Genomic DNA, 26228 nt, shown 5'->3' on the forward strand with positions numbered 1-26228 from the left:
CTAGCAAGCTTGGCAGGTTGCACTACAACCAGTGTTGGCTTTAGTTGTGTCACCCATAGGGGCAGCGACGATGAAACCAACAGCGGTGGTTAAGGCAATGGCGATGGAGACGAGATCAGCGGTTCTGCAGCCGTTGGTGATATGGTTGTCGGTGTGGCTGCTTTCCGTTGCTCCACCCGCACGCGGACTTTGGTGCAGACTGCATGCACCTTGTCAGGCGTAGCTTGAATCTTTGCGATCGAGGCTTGCAGTTCATCAAACCCAGCTTAAATCTTGTTAAGCGTAGCTTCAACCTTGGCAGAAAGATCAGATAACTCCGTGGCATGAGGCGCAGTGGAGATTGACTACTCTGATACCAAATTGGCATGAACTCGGTTCATGACATGGGGATAATGGCTCTAGGGCCTGTACAAGGTGGCCCTTGACCCAAGAGGCGCGACGGCTCCATGAAAGGCAGCCGCACCTCAAGGGCAGGGAGGAGTAGAACTAGTTTGGTTTATTCTTGCTTGCCTCATAAAGATTACAGGGGGCTCTTTATATAGAGAAGACTCGACTTGACATCCAAGAAACTAATTTCTACTTTCCTAACAAACAATATCTCTACTTTCCTAACAAACTATATCTCAATATTCATATCTTATCTCGTGTCTAACTAATTTAGGAGAGGCTAACGGGATATTGTCCTTTATTTGGATACCTAGGGCTGCCCCCCGTATGATGTACGCCCATGACAGCTGGCTTAAAAATTGCACACTTTTACAAGATATAAGAACATCATCAACTGGAAAACTGCAAAATAGAACCTCTAAGATGTGTGTGAACAGTACCTCCACTGCAGAAGCCACCCTCAGTATCAGTTGTAAGCCGATAGGAAGGCCTTGCTTGTCATGGCCGACCTGAGTACAGTACAGGAGTAGCAACACATTAGCAAATAGCACTTTTCCTGCATTTTTTGCGCTATATTATACAAGAACCACGATTTCTTTCCTATGGTCCTTTTTAAACATTCACAGGAATTTTGTCTGTTGGAAATAACATCAATGTCGTTTCTGAATATTTAAAGATCAATAGTTCAAAAATTATCCGCTCACGCATAATGATAACCAGAAGATAATCAATACTCCATTATGAGCCGCAACACCACTTACAGGAACAGTAATGGCAGGTAAACCAAGAAGATTTGTGGCTAAAATGAATCTCATCAAGTTAGCTGCAATAAAGAGACAGAATCAGAAATAGAAAAGGTATACTTGATCTCTGAAGAACAAATTATTAACAATTGTCCTTCAGATTTTTTTTTTTATATAGTTTGCTTAGTGAATTGCGGTAACTCGTGTAAACCATGATATGTGCTTCTACATTGCATAGCTGGTTTTACTATCAGAACTCAAATAGGAAGAAATGACCCTGTACTAACTCCATCAAGGATCTAAATAGCTAGTGATAGCTCTGATATAGCCTTTTGGGTCCTCGCCGTGAAAGCTTAAAAAATATGGCTTTTAGTAAATAGCTAGTGATAGTGCCTAATACAGAAGGCCAAAAACGTGATTTAAAACTTGAGTCTCCCTACATTTTCAGCTACAGAAAAATCATTATTTAACTTTTCTTATTACAAACTTCTTTCTCAATACAAGACAGTGACAACACTTGCTATGTCAAATAACAAACGTTTCACATCAAGATTTCAGCAATTTTTATCCAGGAAGAGCTAATCAAGATGCATAAGACAATATAGTAAAAATAACCTACTTGACAACATAATCAGACTCTCCTAACTTCAGAGCACTCGGCAGTATTTTTGGTGCAGTAATGCTGGAAAAAAAGGCACATCTTCTTAGTTGTTATAGCAACAGATAATTCATATGATTAAAAACATGCAAGTACACCAAACTTCTTGAGTGATCAACCAGTAAAATCAGGGATGCAGCATTATGTCAATACAGTAATTAACAGACACTATCTAGCACGATGCATTATTTTAGTCAGAAACTGCTATGCATGTGTATCTACATAGACCCTCAAACTATTAGCAAACTAAAGATTGCCTAGAACTACTAGACTTGAGGACTATAGAAAAACAAGTATGAAGGAGGATGAAGCATGCACATACACTCTTAGCACAAAGTAGTACGAACATATAAAACATTTATGGATCGAATGTAAATTTCAAAATCTTTTACCCAGTTGTCGGGGTTGCTATGACATCAACCTTCTTGAATGCTTCCATGTGATAGTACATTATCCTTCTTCTGTAATGGTCACAGATATTGTATTTGTCATACAACATGGAATGTGATACATTTGTCATACAACATGGGATGTGATATTTAATACTCCCTCCGGTCCTAAATTGTTGTCCAAATATTACATGATCTAGACGCTTTTTAAGAGTAGATACATCCATATTTGGACAAATTTAAGTCAACAATTTAGGATCGGAGGGAGTAACAAGTAACAACTCATTTTCCACAATTTGTGCAACTGCAACAGTCACATTAATTAAATGTCAACAACTAGGAGGCTGAAATGTGCTTTTCCAAATGAATAGTCAAGACGACAGTAGCCTTAAAGAATAAGAGATTTGAGTAGGCAGCACTTTCAGCAGATAACAATAAAATGAAAGCTGCACAACTTCTATACTCCACTGAGTAAGAATGTCCACACAATTAATAATAGTTGTGTAGTAACTCATCACCTGGTGCTCTGTAAAGCAGGTCATATTTCTTTACTTCCTCTAATTTCCAATTTGTTTGTAAAATAAATGCTAAATTTAAAAACATTAGGTAAAACATGACAAATAGGAATATCAATGGCATGGAATTGGGATTAAATTTGTCTATTTAGAAACACCTATGCTTCGTTTGGATGTAGACATTGGGATCCTGTGGTATGTAACAGAAGATATGTCATTTGTTTGATTACCAAATTAATCGAACTAATATCCACTGGATGAGGTAGGTGGAAACCTGTGGGATGTAACAGAAGACATGTTTCCTTATTTATTTACTATATAGGCTTACTGCTTTCCTGTCTTCTCCTGAGTTAATCTCAAAATCTTAATAGTTTTTAGTTTTTCTTTACTACCTACACAGTGGAACTGGTTCTAAAACAACTTCCAAGAAGTGAACAAGACTGGAGAACAAAAGATCTACTTAATGGTCATGAATGAAACAAAAACGAATGCATCAGCTACATTTATACTAGTATTCACCTCAGACATTGAGAAGCAACATAATCTGTTGAAGTGAATGACCCAAAAAGTGCCAAGCTTGTTCGAGTATCTAACGTCAGTTCAGCTCGCCTCCTGGAAGATAATAGTAGAATGAAAACAATAGTGCAGAAGAGTAAAAAATAGCTAACAAAATATTTGCAGTGCCTCAGGTATAATAAATTTCAAGAGATATTTCCTCTTGAAAGGAAAATTTTCAACAACTCATGCTGAGAGCAATACTGAGAATCCGATATCTGTGCAATAGATATACATTTGTATCTAGCTACTCGCAGAATGATTCTGAACCAATAGAGACAAGTGGGCAGTACGCATCTCCTCAAGCTCTGGTAATACTATCTCTTCTATCTTGAAAAATGTTAAACAAGATTAATCAGTTGAGATGTCGAGAAAGAATAGAATAGGCACATGCAGTTCATAACACGTCATCAGAAAAGGCATTTCACTGTAACCATTTAGTAGCTGGAAAATATTGAACTTAACTCCTAGTGCTTGTTAGATGCCTAGAAGCTCCAAATGATGTAGCCCAATAATCAGATACGACTTACAACTTATAGGAGTTGTTAAGAATAGTCAACATAGATTTTTTCTAATTATCACAATTGTCTTACAAATAACCATTAACAGAAACAGTTATCGGCGAGCAAAGTATTGACTGTAAGCATGGAAAACCTGATTAATAGGCCAATGCTTCATTCAGAGAAGACATTGTACATCAAAAGGTACAAGACCCAAGCTGATGTAGCTAGATACAAATGTGATGGTAGACTGGCATACTATCATGTAAGATATGATGAGATAGTAATGGGCATACCTGACATCCAAAGGTGCTGCACAGGAGGTTAAGTGCGACCCGTATTTGAGATCTCACTATCCGAAACATCATTAAACCACTGCAAAGACAATTGTATCAAAGAGAAGGCACATATGTACCAAGATAATATTTGATGTGAAAAAAGGTACCTCTGTGTATTTTCCCACTTTCACTGATTGCAAGATGTTGCTGTTTTCAGAAGACACCAAGTTAGGAACACACAGCGGCGACTGTACAGAGGGAAACGGGAAGATATGTATAAGACGTGAGCCTGATGGGATGCATTAGGTTCTGTTTTAAATGATAAGTTATGATGCATCCTGCGGAGAAAGGTTAACATATGGGAATCATTGCATTATGATTACCACACCCTGGGGTTAAATTACAATTCAGAAGGGAAAAATCGGGCTAATGGCACAAGCCAGGAGCGTGAGTGACTTGAAACACGAAAGAGGACGCCTGAGCGAAGTCGATCGTACGGAGTGAAGGGAATCGCCAGAAGCGAGCGCGAGGGGTTGAAATGCAAAAGAGCCATTTCTTACATGGGGGGCTGGCTTTAAACCGAGCGCGCGGGACCCACTCACTTGCCACGTTGCCTGTGCTCTTATCTTTGCGTCCCCGAAACCCCGACCGGGTTCATTAGCACGTAGGTGCACGCCGCCGGTCACCAAGCTCGTCGACGTCGTGTCCAATCTAGGCGCCGCCGCTCGAGTAGCTAGCCGCCAGTCCAAGCGCCGTCGGCCGCAGGTCTGCGTGAACACTTGAATGGATGGAGATGATAATTACTCCCTCCATCCTCTTTTACCGGGCGCTTAATTCAAATCCCGCAGTCCATCTATACGAGGCGTGGTACCCTTTTGCCAGACTCCTCTCGAAAACACCCTCGGCCTGGTGACTTGAGCTGCTGCATGCATTAAATATTAACAGCCCATGTGACCAATCACTGCATGCAAGTGTTGCTGTGGCCAATGTGGTTGGTCCAAGCCAGATTAAAAAACCTAGCGTGCTGGGCTAAAAGAAGAATTTTACAAGGCAGCAAGCGCGTTGTTTCCAGCTCCTTGGTATGTGTGCAAATACTAGGACGGCGGACGGAGAGGAGTAGTTGAGAATTTGACAAGTACTTTCAAATACAAGGGGGAGCAATCAAAGGGTTCACACTTCAGATCTATATAGGGGCTGCGCGTATATGCATCGCATTGTACAATAGCATTACAAAATTATCTGCTAACTTGAGTACGATCTAAAATACGAAATACAGGGGCCGTGTTACTTAACACACGTAAGGGTTAACATCCTACGTAAGGATTAGTACTAGCAAAAGAAGAGGCACGCCATAGTTCTGCCTCTACCCATTAGCCCCTGCCCGTCGCCCTACTTGCGGCGGCTGTACCAGTAACAGGCGCCATAGACAACGACGAAGAACACAGCCCCTGCAACAACTCCTGCTTTGCACAGATCCCTTTTGAGGTTAATAGGAGCACCAATATACGCAATTCGGACATGTACACGAGCAAGCGCTCGTCCGGGGCCATTGTTGCGCCGTCGGCAACCAGAACCTCCGTGGTGACCTCGCCGTCATGGTCGACCTACAAAAACGAGTAGCCAAGGGCACCTACATCCGCGCGGAAGTTAGTAGGGGCGTCACGCACCGCATTGTAGTTGACAGCGATGGAGGCGGCCATAGCAGCGACCGAGAAAGGCAACGGCCGTGCCGCCATTTTGAACGGCTAGTGGCGTCCACCAATCTTGAGCACGAGAGGCGGGGCCGGCGGCCGGATCCACGCCGGGAGCTTCATGGCCACCTTGGGTGCGTGCTTGTTCACCAACACGTGGGAGCGGCGGCGGCGGCGCCGAGAGCATTGCTGGCGCGAGTTGATGGTTCCGAAATGATTGCACGATGAGCATCGCCGGAGCAAGGAGGCTCGTACCGGCCGCCGGCATGGGGTAGCTTCACCGATTTGAACCTCAAATGCAACGGCCGCGGGGGCAAGTTATGCCCGATATACCTTGGCATCGGTGGAGGAGGGGGTCGTGGCGCTCGGCGGCGGTTGAGGAGGCTCAAGAAGCGGCGGGGCCTGGTGGCTGGGGCTTGGGGTCGTCGGCAGCAAGGGAGGAGGGAGTTAGGGTTGCAAAGGGGAAATTTTGGGGAGGGTGGCGGCGGGTTGCTGAGCTGGGGAAGAAGGGGCCCGGGAAGAAGACGCGGAGAGGTGAGAAGTGCCCGAGAAGGAGACAGGGCGTGGATAGGGTTGACCCGCGTAATAAAGAAAGGATGGAGGCAAAAAAAAAAAAGACTGGGGAAAGAAAATAAGACTGGTGGCGTGGGAGGGCAGCTCGCCCGTGTGTAATGAAAAAAAAAGGTCCTACGGGCCGGTGGCGTGCGAGGGCCGGGTCGCGTGGGAGGGCAGCTCACCCATTTTTTATTTGTACTGTACTTAATTTTCAATTTCTGCCATTTATGGGACTAAATGAAAATTGGAAGGTTTCTTCAAATTTGCAGCCTGAAAGCAATGTAAGAAATGAAGGTTGGACTAAGTACAACCTAATGCAACTTCAATACATTGGGTTGTAATCAATTTGCTTGTGTATTTGCTTGAAATAGGCAAAACACAGAAGTAAAATAATGAAATTAATAGGAAATAATTGCCAGAAAATTATGATCTTCTGGTGATGATCTAATTTAGTCACATAGTCGTCCCATAAAAAAAATCAGATCATTATTCCAATTTTACATACTATTTCATTCAAAAAATGTTGAGAGAAATGAACTCATTTTGAGATTTTGGGTTCTTAAGTATCTTCAAATCAGGTGAAATTTGGCACAGCAGCCACACTTGGTATATGTTGCATGTGTGAAAAAATATATTCAATTTGGAGATGTTTTCATGATTTTTGTCTTTGAAAATCTGTTAAATTAGATGTATTTCGATCAAAATGGTAGAACTGAAGCCCTGAAATGAGCCAACACCTTTTATGTTATCACCTACGAGGATTCATGTTCTGCTCATGGAATTTGGGAATTTCTCAAGGCAAATTACTATATTTGGTACTTAATTTTCTATTTCTGCCATTTATGGAAATAAATGAGAATTGCAACTTTCGTTCTAATTTGTTGCATGAAACCAATGTAAGAAATGAAGGTTGGAGTAAGTACAACGTGAAGCAAATTTAATACATAGGGTTGTAATCTAATTTGCATGTCTATTTGCTTGAAAAAGAGAAAGCTATCAGTTTTCCATGTCTGGGCCGGTGCCTCGAGAAGAATTCAGTTCCCTTGCCTGCCATGCTACCCACCAGGGGCAGACGGCGAGCTCCCCGGTGACGGCGCGGCCACGGGGATCGCCAGCGGCACCGTTCGCGAGAGGAGGACCTTCTTCGAGTCGAGTTACCCTGCCTCGTCGCAAACGCACCAAGCTTATTCGAAATCCACCCAGGATCCATGGACGGAGGGTCTTCTCCGACTCCGCTCGGCTCCACCGCCCCACTTCCCTGCTGAGGTATGTACCTTCTCTCTGCCGCCTGCCTCAGGTTTCCCTGCACCACGGAAGGAAGGTCGTTCAGGCCGCTAAACTCCGTGCTGACCGCCTCTCCGTAGGTGCACGGAAGGTTGATGCGAGAATGCCTCAACCAGCGCTTGTTAATTTCTTTTTCTCAAACACGCCTGGAAGCGTGTCATTTTCATTAAGAAGAAAACGCAAAGAAGTGCGAGTAACCAAAAGTTACAAGATTTACAAAATATGCACCGCACCCGCCAACGGCGAGGCCAAGAAAGAAAAAACACGACTGTCCTCACTGGACGATCTAAGACGGAGCCCTAGCTAGCCTAGACCTACAACCAGCAGATCTTGAGCCAACTTGGGGTCATAGCAGGTTAAAGAGACACCACCAAGCTTCAAACCACAATGACATGAGACTCGCCTTCAACCACCTCCAGCCCTAAGGCGAAGAAGCAAAGCACAAGACCTCGAAGGCCGCTCCACGACCGCTGCAGGACACCCCAATCTGCGACCATGACACCAAGACCACCCCGGCCAGCTCCCCACCAAAACGCCTAAGGGAGGCCAATCTGGAAGTAGATCAAGCCCCGGTCGGCAAGTAGAGGAATGGCCCGGACCGAACTGGGAAGGATGCATCATCTAGGGAGCCTGTAGCGACGAACATCGCGCCCTGAAGTCCAACACCCAGAGCAGAGGATCAACACCAGCTTCGCGCTACCACCAAACCTCGCCGCCATGAACAGAGAGGTTGCCATCTCATGCCACGACAATCAAAGACTCCTACGGGCTACCAAAGGGTTTCCCTGGAGCCCGAGGATGGAGAAGGAATGGTCAGGGGCCACGACTATGCCTCCAAGGAGGTAATGATGCCCGCAGGCGTCGCCGTCATCGGCACCGGATGCTGCCGGGCAAGGATTTCGCCCGGCCCTTGACCACCGACCCAGAGACCGCGAGGCGGAGATAGGGAAGCAGCAGCCCGCCAGACATCTCCACCGCTGTTGGGAAGCGAGAACCACGCCGTCGCTGACGAGGCTGATGAGGCGTCTGCAGATCTCAACTCAAAGGGAAGCGCTGGCCAGAGCAGCAGGGACCACGCCACCAGGCGCGACCTACCACAAGCCGCGGACACCTTCACGTCGTCGTCGACAGGAGGAGGAGAGGGCGAGCCCCGCAGGAGGAGGAGGAGCAGCAGCTCCAGCCCGAGCGGAAGGAGGAAGAGGCACCAGCCCCGGTGGGAGAAGAAGCAGCAGCGCCTAGCCCCAGCAGAAGGAGGGGCAGGGGAGTTCCCGCCGCCGCCGCCAGCCGGCCGCCGGCCACCGGCGGCGGCAGCGGTGAGGTGGGAGGAGGGGGTGGCGGCGCTAGGGTTAGGGGTTGGGGAGTCGCCCCGTGAGTCGCCACAGGCAACTCACGAAACGCAGGGGATTTTGAAGATCGTGTAACCTGTGAACATTATCAGTTCAGACTTCCGCGCTTGTTAATTTCATCCTGTTTCCTAGAGCTATCAATCCATACACCACATTCACATTCACACGGCATTGAAATTGAAGGCTTGCCTGGTAAGTGTTTCTGGACTTTGTTCATGGCTAGGAAAATAAAAAAATAAAAAAATGGAGTTGTTGCTTTACTTAAGCCTCAAAGAATATCTTTGGTCCGTCCAGGCATATATAGACTGATGAGGCTAATGCACGGGAGGCAACGATGCTTTGGAAAATCAGTACTGTTAATTTCTTGTAGTACTGTGTTTGATCAGTAGAGTTTTATTCCTATTAATTGTGAACTCGGTGCGCTGAAATTTTATTTGTGATTTCCAGCAAGAATTCGAGAAAAAACTATTCTAGTGCTTCAGATGGACATTCCTGTCAAACCTGCAGTATTACTTCTTTGTTCCTCAAATATAATTAGCTGGCATCAATTAATATCATGGTTGTTGCAACTACATTTTTTTGGGACCTTGTACTGAATGCTGCAATTAATATCATGGTCCTATCTACATGCATGCATGATCAGTGTAGCACCAGATACTGCAAACTGGTATCATTTATCTACATGCATGATCAGTGCCGATCGAAAAGACTTAGAATCTTGTTGAGATTTCGCTTAAGTTTTCTGAGATGTCTGTGGGGAACCAAAGTAATTTCAAAATTTCCAGAAACTTGGGCCATTTTGGTGACGACCTCAAAGGTGTCGCGTACGGCATGCATGCGCCAGATTTTCAAGCGGTGCATTATTGTAACAGTACAGTACGAGCAAGCAAATAATTGTACGAGTAGCAAAGCAGCACATGGGATGGGAGTTCCTGCCTGAATGTGGATACGCCTGACGGCAACCAGATCAACACTTAGCACCGCCCTAAAAATTGTCGGGGACAGTCCGGCGCCGGAGGAAAGGAGATCAAAAGAAGTCTGTACTACGCACAAGATCTGCTACAGCAGGCCCGAAAGAACGGCGTGGCCGATGACAGACGCGGCCTGCAGGGGCTGGTGCAGCAGCTCAGTGCCACCAAGGCCGACCAGGCCGAGGACGCGCTGGACGAGCTCCACTACTTCATGATCCAAGACCAGCTCGACGGAACCCGGTACGCGGTGCCGGATCTGGGTGATCATGCTCGCCACGGTCGCCATGCTCTTCGCCACACCGTCAGTAACTGTCTTTCATGCTTTTCTTGTTCGCCTATGCACCAAGATCATGATCAAGCTGCTGCTGCTGTTACCCATAAATCACGCAATCCAACCAACTCTGCTAGTGCTAGTAGTGGAACTAATGGACCAGCTGATAATTCGCCATTCGACAGAGTGGCAAATGTCCAAGAAAATTAAGTTGGTCATAGAGCAAATACTTCCCCTTTGTGACACGACAGATATTCCTTTGTATATAACCACGTTAGCAGATTAGCTGCAGCAGCAACCACCTTGAGAAGATGAGCTACCCGCACCTCCAGCTTGGCCGGGACTACATATCCAACTTTGATTCCGTAAGGCTGCAAATTCGACAAAATATGTATTAGATCATACTCATGTGGCGGTAACAAGATACATGTTACAAGCAAGCAAAATATTTTGGAGAGCAGGACAAGGTTCCTGGTGGGCAAATGGCATTTTCACTATCAGAGAATTGCTAGTTTCCAGAAAAATGGTTTCTCTGCTAATCCTTGGACGCTAACAGGTAACAAGAGTGCAAGGTCTTAGTTGATAGCAAGTTTCAAGAGATCAAGGACAAACAAGAGTGCAAGGTCTTAGTTGATAGCAAGTTTCAAGAGATCAAGGGCAAACAGGCACTCTTGTCTGCCAAATGTTGATCACCAGCTCGGTGTACTCATGCAGCGCGATCTCGCAGATGTTGTCTGGATCCTTGGAGAGTTGGCCTACTGCGAGACTGAAACAGTAAAAAAACAAAACAAAGAGATCACAAGCTGATGCTAGAGACTAAACAGAGAAAACTGCGGCTCGATCCATTTCACTATTTGATAAAATCAACAAAAAAAAAATCAAATTCCGATTGTCATCTAATTGGAACCACAACTTCGTTAGAACATGTACAATATATTTGACCAAAAACATCTAAAAGGATTGAGCCGTTTAATACAGATCTCAGAAAATTCAGGAAACCCTAGAGAAAGGAAAATTTTGAGGAACATTCAAATTCAATGATAACATACATGCACAAATCAATTGTTGATTCTTCATAGGTTTGCACTTACAATGACAGTAAAGATGAAGGTCGCTGGCAGTAGCTCGAGTCCCCTGGCTGTCAGCTACAACCTTCAAGCTGTTTTGCTTGCACAGCGGTCGCAAAATAGTTGGGTCGTGTAGTACTTTGCAGTATGTCAGGTGTTCTTGTGTGCGTTTGTTCCTGCTTGTGACTCGATAGGAGGACTTCGCTCACTGTCCGTAAAACTCTGTTTCAACTCTGCTTAGTGAAATACTGGTATGATGCTGTTCGAGAATAAAAAAGACACAGCCTTCAAGCATTGGCAAACAAAATGATAACACGTGAAAGAATGAGGGACACATGGTAAAGCACGACAATATCATAATCTGTTTCACAAGGCATGACTCAAAAGTTCTCTAAGCTTACTTTATAACATATATCTGCCTTCCTACCTAAAAACAGATGTGCGATTTCATTTTCTCTATGTTCTTCCTATTGATAAATCTATTATCCATGCTCATTAGGCATAATCAACATTTTTTCATCAGCAAGTTGAGAACCTATCATGACACGATGTGCATACACATGGAGATTAAAGGACGCGCTGTTTACCTCATGGCCATTATTCCCTCAAACACCTCCTGCGCGAGTCTGATGTTGCAGATGGAAACTTAAAGATAGTAACTTGATATCAGGCATATAGTAACTCAATATCAGACAGAACATGATTTTAGCATTTTACAAATATAAATTAGCTGGACGAGCACCGTACAACTGGACAGATTTTCATTGATCTGGCAGCCTGGTGCACGGAGCTCCCGCTTGCGCAGGGTCCGGAAAGTGTCCGACCACTTTGGGTCTTTTGTACGCAGCCTTTACCTACATTTGTGCAAGAGGATGTTTTCAGGACTCGAGGTCACAAGGCAACAGCTCTACCTCTGCGCCAAGGCTCCCCTTCTGGGCAATGAAATATATAGAAGCAAATTTAGCTGAACACACAAAGGCCCCAACGTCACTGTACAGTATTGTCAACATACAAAAGATCTTTCCTAGAAACATACAACAAATGCTTTGATGTTCATGTACGAAAAGATTACAGCGTATACATGGAGGCCTAACAACATCTGACTACTTTCGTGGCCAACCACCTGCATAAATTCACAGGGTACACACACATTCAGACAGGAGAAATGAAATGCATATGCATCTAATGGTAGATCAGATAAGATGGAGATGTCACCGGGCAAAAGAAACATATTACTAATAAAAATGTTGTTGCCAACTCGGAACTCTTACACAAGAAAACATAGGGAAGGCAATACATTAACTTAGTCCCAATTGAGTGTAGACATTATTTTAAATAAACATATAGAAAGGCAAGAGAGTCACAACTGAGAGAAAACTAAACATTAATACCACGACATTCAAAGCCAAAATGCCACAGGATTCACATTGCAAGGTGCTTCCACAGGCACCTCGTAGGATTGCACCGCACTCTTGGCAGCCGTCAGGTCTCCATTCATGTCAGAGCTGAGAGAGAATGTCGTCAAACGACAACATGAGCTTAGGGGGCATTTGTCTGTCTGATCCAGCTGTTTCCACTCCTCCAGCCACTTGTGCACATCCCCATTGCTGGCGCATGACTCCACAAGACAGAACCTGCTTTCTCCCAAGTAGACTAGTGTAGTGCCTAAAAGACTCTCATCTGGGTCCTTGCTTGACAGATTCTCCTCGCTGAACCACACATGTTTATCATCACCGCCTAACCACCTGCAGAAGCAGAGGTGGCCTTTGAAGGCGTCTGCGTCTTTTGGGAGCCCAACAAAGACGTCCAGGCCATGGACAAAGCTTGCGTGGCCGGAGAATGGCAGCGGCCACTCGACGCGCTTTTTCCACTCTTGATGCAGGGTGTCAAAGGCGAAGGTCGCGGCGGCGGTGCTGGCGAGGATGGTCCGTCCATCCGAGTCCACGGCGTAGGAGGTGACGTCCATACTACTGAATGTCGGCATCGGGAGGTCGCGCCACGACCACTCGCCGATCTGGTGTCGGTATTCAAATTCCAGCCGCGGGGGCCAGAGCGGCTTCATGGAGAGCGTCTTGAAGGTCTCCATGTCCAGAGCGAATATCTCCTCGTCGCCGACGGGGATGTAGATGGGATCCTCCGGATACAACTCCCCAGGGGCAAAGTTGACGCCCCGCGAGCGGACGTCGACGATGGGCAGGATGCCACCGGGCACCGGAGGGTCGACAAAATCATCCCTGGGATGCGTCGCCAGGATCTTAGTGCCAACGGCGGCGAAGAACTCGGGACACCCACGCGCGGCCTCCAAGCGGATGAAAGGAGGCGGCAAGCTTTGCCGCTGCTCAGCGCCGGCATCCGACAAGGTTAGCTCGCGGATGCTGTAGCCCAACTCCCAGTCATCAAAGATGAGGTAAAGGTGCTGCTGCTGCCCCGTCGGCTTTGACGTAAGAGGGGCATCACGCTCACCGCGACTTGGCTTCGACAATGGCATCCTATACACAACAACCGGCGCGCCAATACTCAGATCTGATTCCTTGGATTTGGCCACAAGTCGGAATTGACCTTGATTCCTGCAATTCGAATACGAAGAATCGATTAACAAACGGAAGCCCAATCCTCCCACTGCAACCCAACCCCCAATCCGACAAATCCAAGTATCCAAATCTGAATCGGGGGCAACAGAGAAGAAGAAATCGCAGGTACGCACCTACAAGAGGAATATGGTGCGGCGGCGACTGACAGTCGGAGTGGCTTAGCAGTTGATCGTGATGGGCAAAGGCGTCCGCGGCGGAGGCCGGAGACGATGTCAAAAAAATTGTACAAATATTATTTATTTTGTTATGACTTATTTTATCATTAGAGATACTTTAGTAATGATTTATTTATTTCATGATTTGCAAAAGAAATTGAATAAAACGAATGGTCAAACACGAAGAGGGACAACTACGGCACAATTGTACAATATTCATTCCCTTGCCATCATGTTCAGTTGGTAATTATTTTCAGCTACAAACCTTTTCATCACTTTTTCCCCAAAAATGATCCACCGACTTTATACTGTTCACATTTTCAGGAACTAAAATGTACTCCCTCCGGTTCCTGCGTGGCCACTGTTTCTTCTTGTCGGGCCCGCGGAAGTTGTCGTTTCGACTCCTTTCTTGCTGGTTAGAGCCTGACGGTGCTGCGGCTACGATAAATTCGGGTGCTCTTGCTTCCTTGAAGGAGCGACCCTTACGTTTCTTCCTGTCGTTGTGCCTGTGACCACGATCCGAGTTGGGCTCGGGAGAACGTCGGCGGTCGTTGCGGACTGAGTCCTCACCGTCAGTCCACCGGTTGACGATTTTCATGAGATAATTGATGGTGGTGGGTCGGACGCGGCCTAACCTTTTCATCACTCGATAGCACTCTCGTCCGAGATTTCCTCGGCTCCGTGCTTGATGGTGGTGTAGCGTCGAGTGTAGGTGCGGATGGTTTCACCCTCCTACTGGGTGCAGGCTCGGAGCTCTTCGAGTGAGGTTGGCCGCTTGTAGGTCGACCTGAAGTTGCGGGTGAAAGCTTCCTTCAGTTCTTCCCAAGAGCCAATTTCTCCGTCAGGTAGGCTGGTCAACCAGGTGCGAGCTGTGCTCCCGAGTTGCAGCCGCAGACATTGCATGGCTGTGTTTTTGGTGCCTCGTTGGCACTAGACTCCGGTCAGATAGTCCTCTAACCAGGTTCTAGGCTCAAGGGTGCCATCGTACTTGGCGATGTCGGCTAGCAATTTGAAGTTCCTTGGCAACCTTGATCGGCGGATGTGACGGGCGAAACAAGGTGCGCCACAATATTCGGCTTCGCCTCCTGAGTCGGGGGACCGGTCTGGTCGGTCGACTTGAGGTCGTCGGCGATTATGGTCGTGGTTTCGGGGTGGGCGTTCGTGACGAGGGTAACGGTCAGCCCGTGGGTCGACTTCTCCCCAGGGTGGGGTCCTGCTAGTTCGTGGGGGTGGCCTTCGATTTTCAGTAGTCGAATTGGCCAAGGCGGTCAATCCTTCTATGAGTTTCTTTTGCAGATCAGCCCGCGGGTCGCCGTCGGCTGGCTTGATTGTCTCCAGGTATGTGCGCGTGGCAATATGGAGTGCCCTCGGAGTCTCGTAGATAGTTTCACCATGTCCATCGGCTGATCTGAAGTTGGATGCTAGGTTCCTGGACAGGTGATTCCTATCTGATTCAGGTAAGTCTCTGAATTTGGTTCTGTGACGACGCCTCCTATGCCTTGGAGAAGGTGAATAATCGGATGACTCGGTAAATGAGTCCTCAGTGAAGAAACCATCGATCTCTTTCTCCTTGGCTTCTAGCGCTGCTTTCTTTCTTTTGAGGCTCTCGTTTTCATCGGACAGAGGTCGGTGGTACAGAGCCAACTCTGCGGGAGTCGGGTTGTCCATGATTTGTCCTTCCTGTAAGGCCTTGTTGACTCGATCGGCCTCTTCAGGCGTGCACTCAATCTGAGGCCTGCGAGTCACGTCAGCGAAAGTCTCGCCGATTTCGTTGGCTGCCGGAGCTGCCATGCAAACCTGAGCGGTGGTGTGTAGAGGAAGTGGGCGGCTGCCGTAGTAGCTTCCCTGAGTAGTTGTCGGAGAATTTTTCCGTGTCGTCGGAATCGTGGTCGATCTCATTGTCGTGAAGTTCTGGCCGAGAATCGACTCCTCGTGTTGGTGAGAATCAGTAAGACTCAGAGATTGGATCTGAGTCGGCGAGGGCAGGAATTCCTCAGCAAGAGCAGCCAGACATGGCTGGGACTCCTCAGCGGGAGCAGGCGGATCTGGCTGGGACTCCTCAACAGAAGCAGTCGGATCTGGCTGGGACTCCTTAGTGGGAGTAGTCGGATCTGGCAGTCAAAGGATGCCAGATTTGTCGGCTCGGAGATTAAAGTCTCTGAACATGAGATCCACGGCAGTGGTGAGCGAGTCGAAGATCGCACGCTTGGCCGGTTCGCCGAATTTCAAGGGGACGTGTGCAACAGGTAGAATTCAAAACAGTAAATTGAATGACCGGCCGAAATGACAGCACGCACGTCTCATTTGTTGTTATCACTATACTGATCATGTAAGCATGCGCTGCTCTGCTGAACTTCATGGTTTTTGGTAAAATGTTAAGTGTGTCATACGTTTCCTCTGGAACAGATTAGAGGCACAAGATAAGATATAACTTGAACCTTTTTCTATGGAGTATTTTCCTTTTGTGAATCCCTGTGAAGTATTAAAAGATGACAAGCTAATCAAAGGTTATGTATGCTTTACTACTTCTCTTTGAGTCAAACATAGCTCAGTGCATGAGCGATTCTGATGCTTTCATCACTTGTAGCTGTCTCTTCTCTCTTTTGCTTCAATATACCACCTTCAGTGCCTTTGTGCAGGATGCTCAGAGCAAGGAAAGCTTACAGTACAAGGTGGTGCACCCGGAGGAGATTCTTAGAAGCTTAAAGTCATCACTGAGGATTGAACATATTCCAAAGTTCTTTCATCTCAATTTATATATTCTTGCTCCTTTCTTATAAAGATCTAAAAACGGAGTATGTAGTCCTTGCTTAATGCTTCATTCAACATGACAGGCAAAACCTTCAAGATTGGACAGATTGTCCAGGGCAAGGGTCATTTCACCAATGAAGCTCATGTTGCCGTCATTTATCTTATGTCCACAGGACATGGTGTCAGTGAATGATGCAGCTGCTCCAGGCCCTGATTCGCTAGGCTTGTTTTCAGTTTTGCTTTTGCTAAGTAAATATTTGATAGCACTTCTGTGAGCCCTGATATTGCTCGACATAAGAGGCTCATGTTGTTATAAGGTTTAGTGAGCCCTGATATTAATGCTAGTTGAGTATTGTCAACATACAATAAGATCTTTGCTACAAAACATACAAGTCTCACCAGTCGTCAGGTCTCCATTGTTGTCAAAGCTGAGAGAGAATGTCGTCAAACGGTAAAGATACCCATCATGCATGCTTCCGGACACGCCATCCCCGTCATCCACATTCTTCTTGAGCTGATCACAACTGCCACTCCCCTCATCCACACACTTGACCAGCTGATCACACTCCTCCAGCCGCATGTTGACAGATTTGCCTTTTGTAATGGAGACGCACTCCACAAGACAAAACCCAGGCTCACTTCCTCCTCCCAAGTAGACGAGTGTAGCGCGTATATGACTCTCAGCTGGGTCCTTGCTCAACAGATTCTCCTTGCTGGGCCTCACGTTTTCATCGTCACCGACCAACTTCCTGCAGAAGCAGAGGTGGCCATAGGTGTCTGGGGCTTTTGAGAGCCCGACAAAGATGTCTAGAGCATGGACATAGTTTGCAGGGCCGGCGAATGGCAGCGAACAATTGGAGGATTGTTTCCATTCACTATTGACAATGTCGAAGGCGAAGGTGGCAGAATCGGTGCTGGCGAAGATGGTCCGTCCATCGGAGCCTACGGCAAAGGAGGTGACGTCCTCGCTCTCTACCGGCGGCGGCGGGAGGGTGCACCACGACCACTCCTGCAGGGGGCAGAGTGGCTTCATGGAGAGCATCCTGAACCAGTCCATTTCCAGAGAGAATACCTCGTTGCCGACGGTGATCAAGATGGGCAGTCCTGGATGCAACAGACCAGGGCCAAACCTGACGGCTAGCGAGCGGACGTCGACGATGGTCAGGATCCATTCAGGGACCGGGGCATTCCCAAGGTCAGTCCTGTAATGCGCCGCGATGATGTTAGTGCCAACGGCGGCGAACAACATGGGCTCCTGACGCGTGGCCTCCAAGCGGAGGAGAGGAGGCGGCAAGCGCTTATGAACAGGCCGACGCATGCTCGGCTGATGGGGAGAGCGGCGGGGCAACTCTAGCTTGCGGATGCTGTAGCCCCACGGCCAGTCATCAAAGATGAGGTAAAGGTGCTGCCCCGTCGGCTCTGACGTACGAGGGGCATCACGCTCACCGAGACTTGGCTTCCCCGTCGGAAGAGGGGCATCATGCTCACCGCGACTTCCCTCCGGCCATGGCATCCTACACACACGAACCGGCGAGCAAAGACTCGGATCTGATTCCTTGGATTTGCATACAAAAGAATCTGAAGGAGAAGAAATCGCACCTACAAGCGGTGGATGGTTCGGCGGCGACTCACGATCGGAGTGGCGTTGCAGTTGATTGTGTTGGGATTGGCGGCTTATATTCTACGACGAGTCCAGTCAGCCATGGCGCTCGCAATTCATCCCCTACGCCCAGGCTCCGACTAGCCCTCGCTCTCTCACGGATGGACGGAGGTGGAAGATGATAAGAAATACAAGTTTTCTTTCCGGCGACAAACGCCCAGCGCACAGACGCCTTGTATTTAGCAGCAGTACACGGGTGGAGGCTATATACGCGCGGCTCATGCCCACCTCGCTCGCGATCCGCTCTCCCAGGCCGCGCGCACGACGCGGCCAGCTCCAACAGAATGCCAAGGCTACACCAGTGTCCGACCTGAACCCGAACACACGCGCACACACACATGGCAGTTCGCTACGTGGCAGTGTAGATTGGCCCAGGAATTCGTCTCTGCCAAGTATCTTCTGCTTCCTTTGAAACACACCAAATTAAACATGCTGTTCTTCTTCCATTTGTACATTGCTACGTATGCCTTATTTAATTGACATATTTCTGTGTGCATTGACCTGCCTTGATGCTTGTATTATTTCAGCATCACATACGTGGATGCACAACTTTCAGGTACTGTCACACTGCATTCTCATTAGAATGCTGCATTTGCTGCACTCATGTTGTATCTTTACATTTCCTCTTGGTTTTTCAGTACGGTGCAACCAAAAGTTGTTGTAGTTGGAATTGACTTTGGATGCAAAAATTCAAGAGTTGCAATCGTAGAATCCTTGGTATGTAAGCTGTAAATGAACGTGGTAGATTTTATGTCTTCAGTTTAATTTTACCCTTATGTCTTCAGAAGGCTACTTAATGAAAGTTAATAATGGAGGAAGGTATGCTGCTGCTACCTAGGTAACTATAGCAAAAATGAAGTCCTTATGTGAAGTGTAGGCCCTTAATTATGCAGAGCCTGTGAAGTGCCTTTGACGCTACCTTGATGTGTTTGCTTTCTGAATGAATATACAATCATGCCAAATCAGAGGACTGTTAAAACTGTGAACGACCTGGAATTATCTTGTGTTTGTTTTCAGAAATATAGTTGCTTCTGTAATTAGAGAGGCTCTTAAAGTTGACATACGTACTGTGCAGCCAGCCAAAAATCGTATCCCTTTATGCCATTATGTTCACCTATTTATAAACTCACTTATTTCAGGTGCCACAAGTTGTTGACAGTGAAAGTGAGTGTTCCACACCATCATATGTTACTCCGATACCGCCAAAAGATTCGGATGGACGATATGCATGGGCTCTGCAACGTTTGGAAGGCCTTGGCAAATGTGTTGCAGTTGGGGAACTCGCAAAGCGGAGAATGTCGAGACAGCCTTCAGATGTTGTCTTCAATATGAAAAAGTTGATTGGGAAGCAATTTGGCGACCATTATGTGCAAGAAATGAGGAAAAGGGTCCATTTTAGCATCGTTGAAGGGGAGAGAGGAGAAGCTTGGGTAGAAATTTATGGAATGAAATTTTCTCCCGTTGATATTGCTAGTGTTATTTTTGCAAAGCTGAAGGATGTCGTTCTGCTGCACCAATTCCATCACAAATTAAAAGCGGTGATAAGTGTACCTATTTTCTTTAGTAAACAGCAAAGGGAGGACATAGTGTTGGCAGGAAATAAAGCAGGCTTAGGCTTAGTGCTGAACCGTGTTGTGCTGAAATTATTTTATAATTTGATGTTGAAAAATACACACAAAAGTAGAAAAAAGTTGGTTAGCCAAACACGAAAATAGCCAAGAACGGGTGAAAAAAAAGAGATTATGATAATCCACCACAATGCCAAACGCAGCCTTAGAGATATTGAAATTAATGGATGAACCAACGGCAGCAGCACTTTCCAGCATAACAATAAAAGAAGGTACCGTGGTTGTTTTCGACATGGGTGCCGGATCATACACTGTGTCAGTCCTTGGTGTGTCTGGCACAGACATTGAGGTACCCCTATCTGTTAATCTTATATATGCTGCCCGTAGTTAACTGATTATGCTTATATCTGTTGCTAAAGTCTCTTCTTGTGACATATTCTTTTGCATGAATGAACAGGTCAAAACTCAATTTGGCGATCCCGGTGTGGGTGGGGACCAGTTTGACGATATACTTCTGGACTATTTTGTCACGCAGATCATTAATCTTCACCAAGTCGACATCCGTGGAGATAAATATGTCATGATGCTACTTGCAGAAGCCGTGGCGCAAGCTAAAGTGGAATTGTCAAGCCAACATGAAGTCACAGTTTCATTGCCTTGCATCATTCCACTGGCTCAATGTTCCGCTTATCCTGAGATCTCTATTTCTTGCAGGGAGTTTGAGAGGTTAGCCGTTAACTTGGTAGAACATATTCAAGACCAGTGCCGGGAACTCCTAACAGAGGCTAACATTACTGATAAGGATATCGAAGAAGTTGTGTTGGCTGGAGGGATGACAAGGGTTCCCATAGTACAGAAAAGCATCTACAAAGTTTGTACTAATTTAATACAAAATGAGCGACACTTATTATGGATCGGAGGGAGTAATTTGTTTAATACCGAAACATTTTCTAATCCCCCAACCGTAACGAGTTCATAATCACAAGGTTGTCACAATTTGTCCGACAGTATGTTTAATACTATCTCCGTTTCTAATTTTTTGTCGAAATATTACATGTATCTAGAGCCTTTTTAAAATAGATACATTTATATTTTGACAAATTTGAGACAAAAATTTAGAAACGGAGGGAGTACCGAACTGTTTTCTTATCCCCCGACTGAACCGGGTTGACAATCAGAGAAGACTTGCGAGAGGAACTTGGTCGTCCTATTTTATCTTCGTTGCAATCAACAACCAATCCAACTTGTAGGAAAATTTTATTTTAGATGTGCACGATTGCTAGGTCCTTTTATTGGCTGTAGGGGATGAGATGAATTATTAAAAAAAAGCACAAGTTGTCCAGAAATAAAAGAAAAAAACAGAAGATTACAAGTTAGGGACTACTTGAACGCTTCCTGGCCTCTGCATCCTGTGGTGTACACAACAAAATTTTGTTTCAAGTGACGCTCAAAACGTCAAGGCCAAAACTTATACAAAAGCCAAAAAATAAAAAAAAACTAAGCAGTGGCTATTTTATTTTGCCTTCTACTCCCAGCCTTTTCCTTTTTGCATTAAGATTTGTGTTGCTGCCCCAAAAGAAACATAAATCCTCATTCGCTCTCTGTTTCCACTGAATGCCATCTTCTTCCGTTATCCCATCAATTCTTCTTTCAGTTCTCTGTAACTTTTAACTGTTCGGTAGAGAGTCCATGGATCTCTACCCACAAGTCTATGCCATCTAATTTTCAACGTCCTTCTCTTAAATGGCATAGTTCAGGCACTATAAGACGCAACTATATAATCAAACAAACACTACACCCGCTGATCTAATGCATGTCTTCAGGACGCGTGCCATGATCATCGGGCGATCGTATATCCTTCCTGGCGTTTAACTGGCATGTGTGTCCCAGCTCGGGTCTGGTTGACATATAAAACCTACAGTGCACTATAGCTTGAAAAATCAATAGCTTGTCTTGATCTTAATACCGAATTTTATAACATGTAATGCAATTGTGTAAATCTGGCACAAGCCAACTGTTTGGCCTTCCTAGTTTTTACAAAGCATCGACTGTTTTTATAAATATAAGGGTTTAACCATTTTAAGAAAATTATTTTGAAACAAGGCAAGCACTGACGCGCTCGGAGCCATTATCCCAGTGATAGATATACCATGCCTTTTCTCTGTTGGAATCAAGGCAAATGTAGCTTCAACTTATGTATGTATTCAGTGCACTATAACTTTGGGCCATACTTCCTTGAAAATTTGCAGCTGGCAGTTCCCTGAAGAATGGGAATAAAGCAGACTTAATGCTAGGATCCTCCCAACCTAACTTCTCCCACCAGTCATGCTGGCCGAGTATGAGCGGCGCACACTCTTCATTCAGCAACTTGGATGGCAGTTACTCCTGCATACAACACTCGTACACAAGCAAGCGCTGCAAGCACGGGAATGCAAGTGTGTCATCACATATGTTGTGGAGGTTCATGAGAACACTTAGCCCAAGTACCCTGAGACGAGGAAACGAGGTCGTAGCAGGTGACAAGGTTCCTTCTTCATCATCAGTGCTCACTAACTCAAAGATAGAATCGCAGTGAGCCAAATGAACCTCTTCTAGGTAAGGCAGCTTCTTGATCCATGTGATTGTCCAGATGCTGTGGCAGCCTTCGATCTCTAGCAGACGAAGGGAAGACAAGTATGCAGCACAACCCCTTTCCATATGATATTTTCCAATTTTTGGAGGTTCTGTAATCGGAGCACATCGAGGATTTTAAAGTTCCAATCTGAATCTACATTGGTTTCACCTATCAGCAACTTCTCCAAACTTTCTATTCCATTCAATGCTAAGGTATCGAGTTCTTCTGCCCTTGTTTTGCCAACAAGTATAGGTGAAATATGGAAACATTGCAAGCCTTCAACTCCTTCTATATGAAGAAATCTCAAGGAAGCCTTAGACAGGTTGAAAATTCTGTGAAGAGAGTCACGATCAGTAACCGTGAACCCAAGAAATTGTAAGAATCTCAAACTCTCCAATTCCTCGATGTATGCCCGTATATTTTCCCTTGGGAAAGGACCACTTTGGTACAAATCGAGCACCCTCAACAGACTTAGTGCAGATATGGTCCCATCTGGTATAGTTTTCAAACTAGTTGTATATCCTAAATATAGGTACCTCAAACTTTTCAATAACTGCAGTTCCATTGGGATCAATTGGATTGGAGTTTCTGAAAGGTTAAGGTACTGCAAGTTCACTAATGCTCCAATATCTGATGGGAGAAGTTGGATACTAGTTCTCATTAGACTCAAGTGGGTGAGAGATGGAGCAGTTCTAAAAAAGCCTGTAGGAACCTTGCAAATCTTCATGTTTTCCTCCAGTACGAGAGTTAATAGGCGAGGGCAACTGCAAGAATCAGGAATGGCAACATCACTCTTATCCCTAAGGGAAATTCTTTCGGCAGTGCTCCACTCTTCAGGCTCCACAGCTTCTCCATGGTGACGAACTAGCCAGTTCTTGTTTGGTCCATCTCCTTGTTGGGTTGCTACAATCCAAAGAGCTAGATCTCGGATGATATCATGCATCCTCAGATAACTTTCCCCTTTAGGATGTTCTTCCAACAGACAAGCTCTTTTTAAGCATCCAACAACTGAGTAACCTCTCAAATAGCTGTTCCTGACATCACCATCGTCACCTATCAATCCATGGCTCATCCAAACATCTATTGTATATGGCACATGCACACGAGCATGTGTATGCAACACCATGAAAAGAAAACATTGCTTTGTCCTCTCATCTGGCAGGTGCTCATAACTAATATACATTGTATGATATAGGTCACTCCCTGCATCTGGAACTTTGTGGAACTGAGACTGCTGAAGCAACATCACGGAATATTTCCATTCATGTTCACTTCTCTTTGATGCCATAGCCTGCCCAACTATCTTGTGAGCTAGCGGAAGGCCTCCCCATTTTTCCACAATGCTCTTGGCATAGCCTCTGAATTGGAAATTACTGTTGATTAGTCTATGGCATCCCGCATTTACTTCAAAGAGACTCCATGCTTGGTCAAACTTTAGCCTTTGTAACACAATCACATGAGCTTGCGCTTGCATTCCATAACAGACTTGTTGTAAATGTGTTGTGATTATTATCATCTGCCTATTTTGAGGACTAATTTGACTGGAACCTTGCGGTACACCAACCTTGACTAGGTTCAGTGTTTGCCAAAGGTCATCTATCAACAACAAAAAACTTCCTTTCCTTCAAGCAGTTATAAAGGGATGCAGATCGAGATGTGGAGCTCTCATCCTGTCCTAGTGTCAGGCCGAGCTGGGAAGCAATATTGCGCTGAACTATACTCAGATTTAGCTGATGACCTGCCTCCACGTAAATGACATGATCAAATTCACGTGCTTCTGCAGCACAGCTGAAGAAGTTGTTTAATTGCTTAAGGAGAGTTGTTTTGCCAGCACCTCCCATGCCGCATATCCCAATGAAGCTTATGTTGCAGCCTTGCTTGATGTAGCCAACAACCTCGTCTTTGTACTCGTTTTGCCCCACAATGTTAGGTGGCAGAGGCAGCTCTCTGCCAACTGGTGGGAGCAAACTGAACATACTATCATCCCGGGGAATTCTCTTCATGAGCCCGTCAGCATCACGCTGCTTCTTGGTAGCAGCACTGCTAATCCTATGGTTGAAGAAACAGTTCCAGGAGCAACCAAAGACATGTATGTTCCTTCCCTCGTACTTATTCATGATCCTGTATGATTCGTTTTCAGCTGATTGAGCCCCCTGTATCCACTGCTTTGTTTGCTCCGTTGGTCTCTTGCTCTCATGTTCGCCCAGTTCAATTTTCTCCTCAATAGTGTCTTTGATGTCTTTCAAATCTGCAGCAGCTTTTGCTAGTTTACCAACAGTAGTCTTAGGTTTGAGACAGTAGCCAAAGTGCTTCTTAATGGGCTCCCATATCTCATTTGCAAAGATGGTGACTACTGGGGACAGTATCCCATACGAAAACTCAGACATGGGGCTGGCAACAGCAAATGAAGGTACATTCTGAATCAGTACGTGCTCAAATTACTACGTCACCAGAAAAGTGTATTGAGAACAATTTAGTACTCCCTCCGATCCATAATAACTGTCGCTCATTTTGTACTATAACTTAGTACAAAATGAGCGACACTTATTATGGATCGGAGGGAGTAATTTGCAGAGTTAAATAGGCTTCTATCAAGAAAAGAGTTACCTTCACTTTCAGGTTTGTAAAAGGTAGAAAGTATGTTTATTCTGCTGATAACTGATTAAAGTATGTGAGGAGATCTCGAAAAATTATCTATATTTATATGGCGAGTTCCAAAAGAGAAAACAAAAAACGGTACCTGCCTATATTGGAAGGCCAAGGTCTTGGAGATACATGCACAATTTATCTCGTAGGCAACCAAATTATTATTGTCTGCTCATATTGAAATAAAACGATTATTTGTTTCTTTTTCTGCAAAGAGTGTTATATGCACAAAAGAAGGCTAGGGCATTTCACCCAACTCAAACTATGCTATGATGTAGAACAAATAAATTTCTGGATTTCTCTCTTGGAAAGCTTTAGCATGGAGGAATGGAGGATAGCCAATAAAAGTATATAACGACTCTCTGTCGAAAGAGTGAGGGAGGGAATGATCGATCAGTACCATACCTGCCGTTTGTGCGTGGTTGGAGGATATCGGAACAGATCAAGATTCAAGAGGAGCCTTTTGTTGCTCTGCAACAGCAACACCAAGTAAAGGGGACAAGAGGATTTGTTGACCAAACTAATCTTGCGGGGACAAGACAGCGAGAAGGAGCAAAAAATGTCACAAGAAGCTCTGTGTGTCCACCTCATTTCTGACTAAATTATTGCATGAGGCCCAAAAAATGGCTTCATCCACATCTAAAGAAGGAGCGGTGATAAAAAAATGTGATCCATTGATAAGATGTATTAGGATTAAAAATGTGATCCCTTGTAAGAGTGGTGATCAAAGACACTGGCTAATTCTGCCAAGCGGCTTTTGCAGTGGGATTGTCCGCCTTGATATTCAACCTTATGAATATTATGTTATTGTTTTATGCTTCTAACAGAAAAGGCAATGCTCATGCCGTGAATTCGAGATGTGGTGTGTTGCAGAGTATCCTCAAAACAAATACTACCTCCCTTCCTAAATAGAAGAAGCCCTATCTTTGTCCTAAGTCAAAATCTTAAAGTTTCACCAAGTTTATAGAAAAATGTATTAACATCTAGAATGTCAAATAACTATACCATGAAAATGTATATCATGATGGATTTA

General features: G+C 45.4%; 3 protein-coding genes and 1 long non-coding RNA gene across 5 annotated transcripts; all 4 read right to left on the minus strand.

Moving 5' to 3' along the window:
- Nucleotides 1–1749: 1749 nt before the first annotated feature.
- LOC112269227 lies at nt 1750–5866 on the minus strand. Its single transcript, XR_002960739.1, has 5 exons — nt 4193–5866; nt 4044–4122; nt 3212–3304; nt 2181–2249; nt 1750–1812 (listed from the first exon to the last, which is right to left on the minus strand). It is a non-coding gene; the product is annotated as an uncharacterized LOC112269227 (long non-coding RNA).
- A 6743-nt stretch (nt 5867–12609) lies between these two features.
- On the minus strand, nt 12610–13926 carry LOC112269282. The gene has a single exon (XM_024455703.1). The coding sequence runs from the start codon at nt 13696–13698 to the stop codon at nt 12610–12612; it is 1089 nt and encodes a 362-aa protein (XP_024311471.1). The 5' UTR covers nt 13699–13926.
- Nucleotides 13927–17014: 3088 nt separating this feature from the next.
- On the minus strand, nt 17015–18527 carry LOC106865577. Of its 2 annotated transcripts, none has more exons than XM_024456146.1 (2): nt 18311–18527; nt 17015–18221 (listed from the first exon to the last, which is right to left on the minus strand). In XM_024456146.1, the coding sequence occupies exon 2, from the start codon at nt 18218–18220 to the stop codon at nt 17063–17065; it is 1158 nt and encodes a 385-aa protein (XP_024311914.1). In that variant the 5' UTR covers nt 18221; nt 18311–18527; the 3' UTR covers nt 17015–17062. The 2 variants fall into 2 exon arrangements, with proteins under 2 accessions (XP_024311914.1, XP_014751291.1); XM_014895805.2 differs by having other exon boundaries at nt 18307–18527.
- Nucleotides 18528–24011: 5484 nt separating this feature from the next.
- On the minus strand, nt 24012–25855 carry LOC112269249 (disease resistance protein RFL1-like). Its single transcript, XM_024455502.1, has one exon. It carries the CDS (start codon nt 24934–24936, stop codon nt 24142–24144), a length of 795 nt encoding a protein of 264 aa, XP_024311270.1. The 5' UTR covers nt 24937–25855; the 3' UTR covers nt 24012–24141.
- Between the last annotated feature and the right edge of the window lie 373 nt (nt 25856–26228).

The sequence above is a fragment of the Brachypodium distachyon genome, chromosome 5 (assembly GCF_000005505.3).
Source record: "Brachypodium distachyon strain Bd21 chromosome 5, Brachypodium_distachyon_v3.0, whole genome shotgun sequence".
Lineage (NCBI taxonomy): Eukaryota > Viridiplantae > Streptophyta > Magnoliopsida > Poales > Poaceae > Brachypodium > Brachypodium distachyon.

What these genes read in the sequence shown, in the direction of transcription:
- LOC112269282 (XM_024455703.1), bottom strand. Translation starts at nt 13,698, where the DNA reads ATGCCATTGTCGAAGCCAAGTCGCGGTGAGCGTGATGCCCCTCTTACG.
- LOC106865577 (XM_024456146.1), bottom strand. Translation starts at nt 18,220, where the DNA reads ATGCCATGGCCGGAGGGAAGTCGCGGTGAGCATGATGCCCCTCTTCCG.
- LOC112269249 (XM_024455502.1), bottom strand. Translation starts at nt 24,936, where the DNA reads ATGTCTGAGTTTTCGTATGGGATACTGTCCCCAGTAGTCACCATCTTT.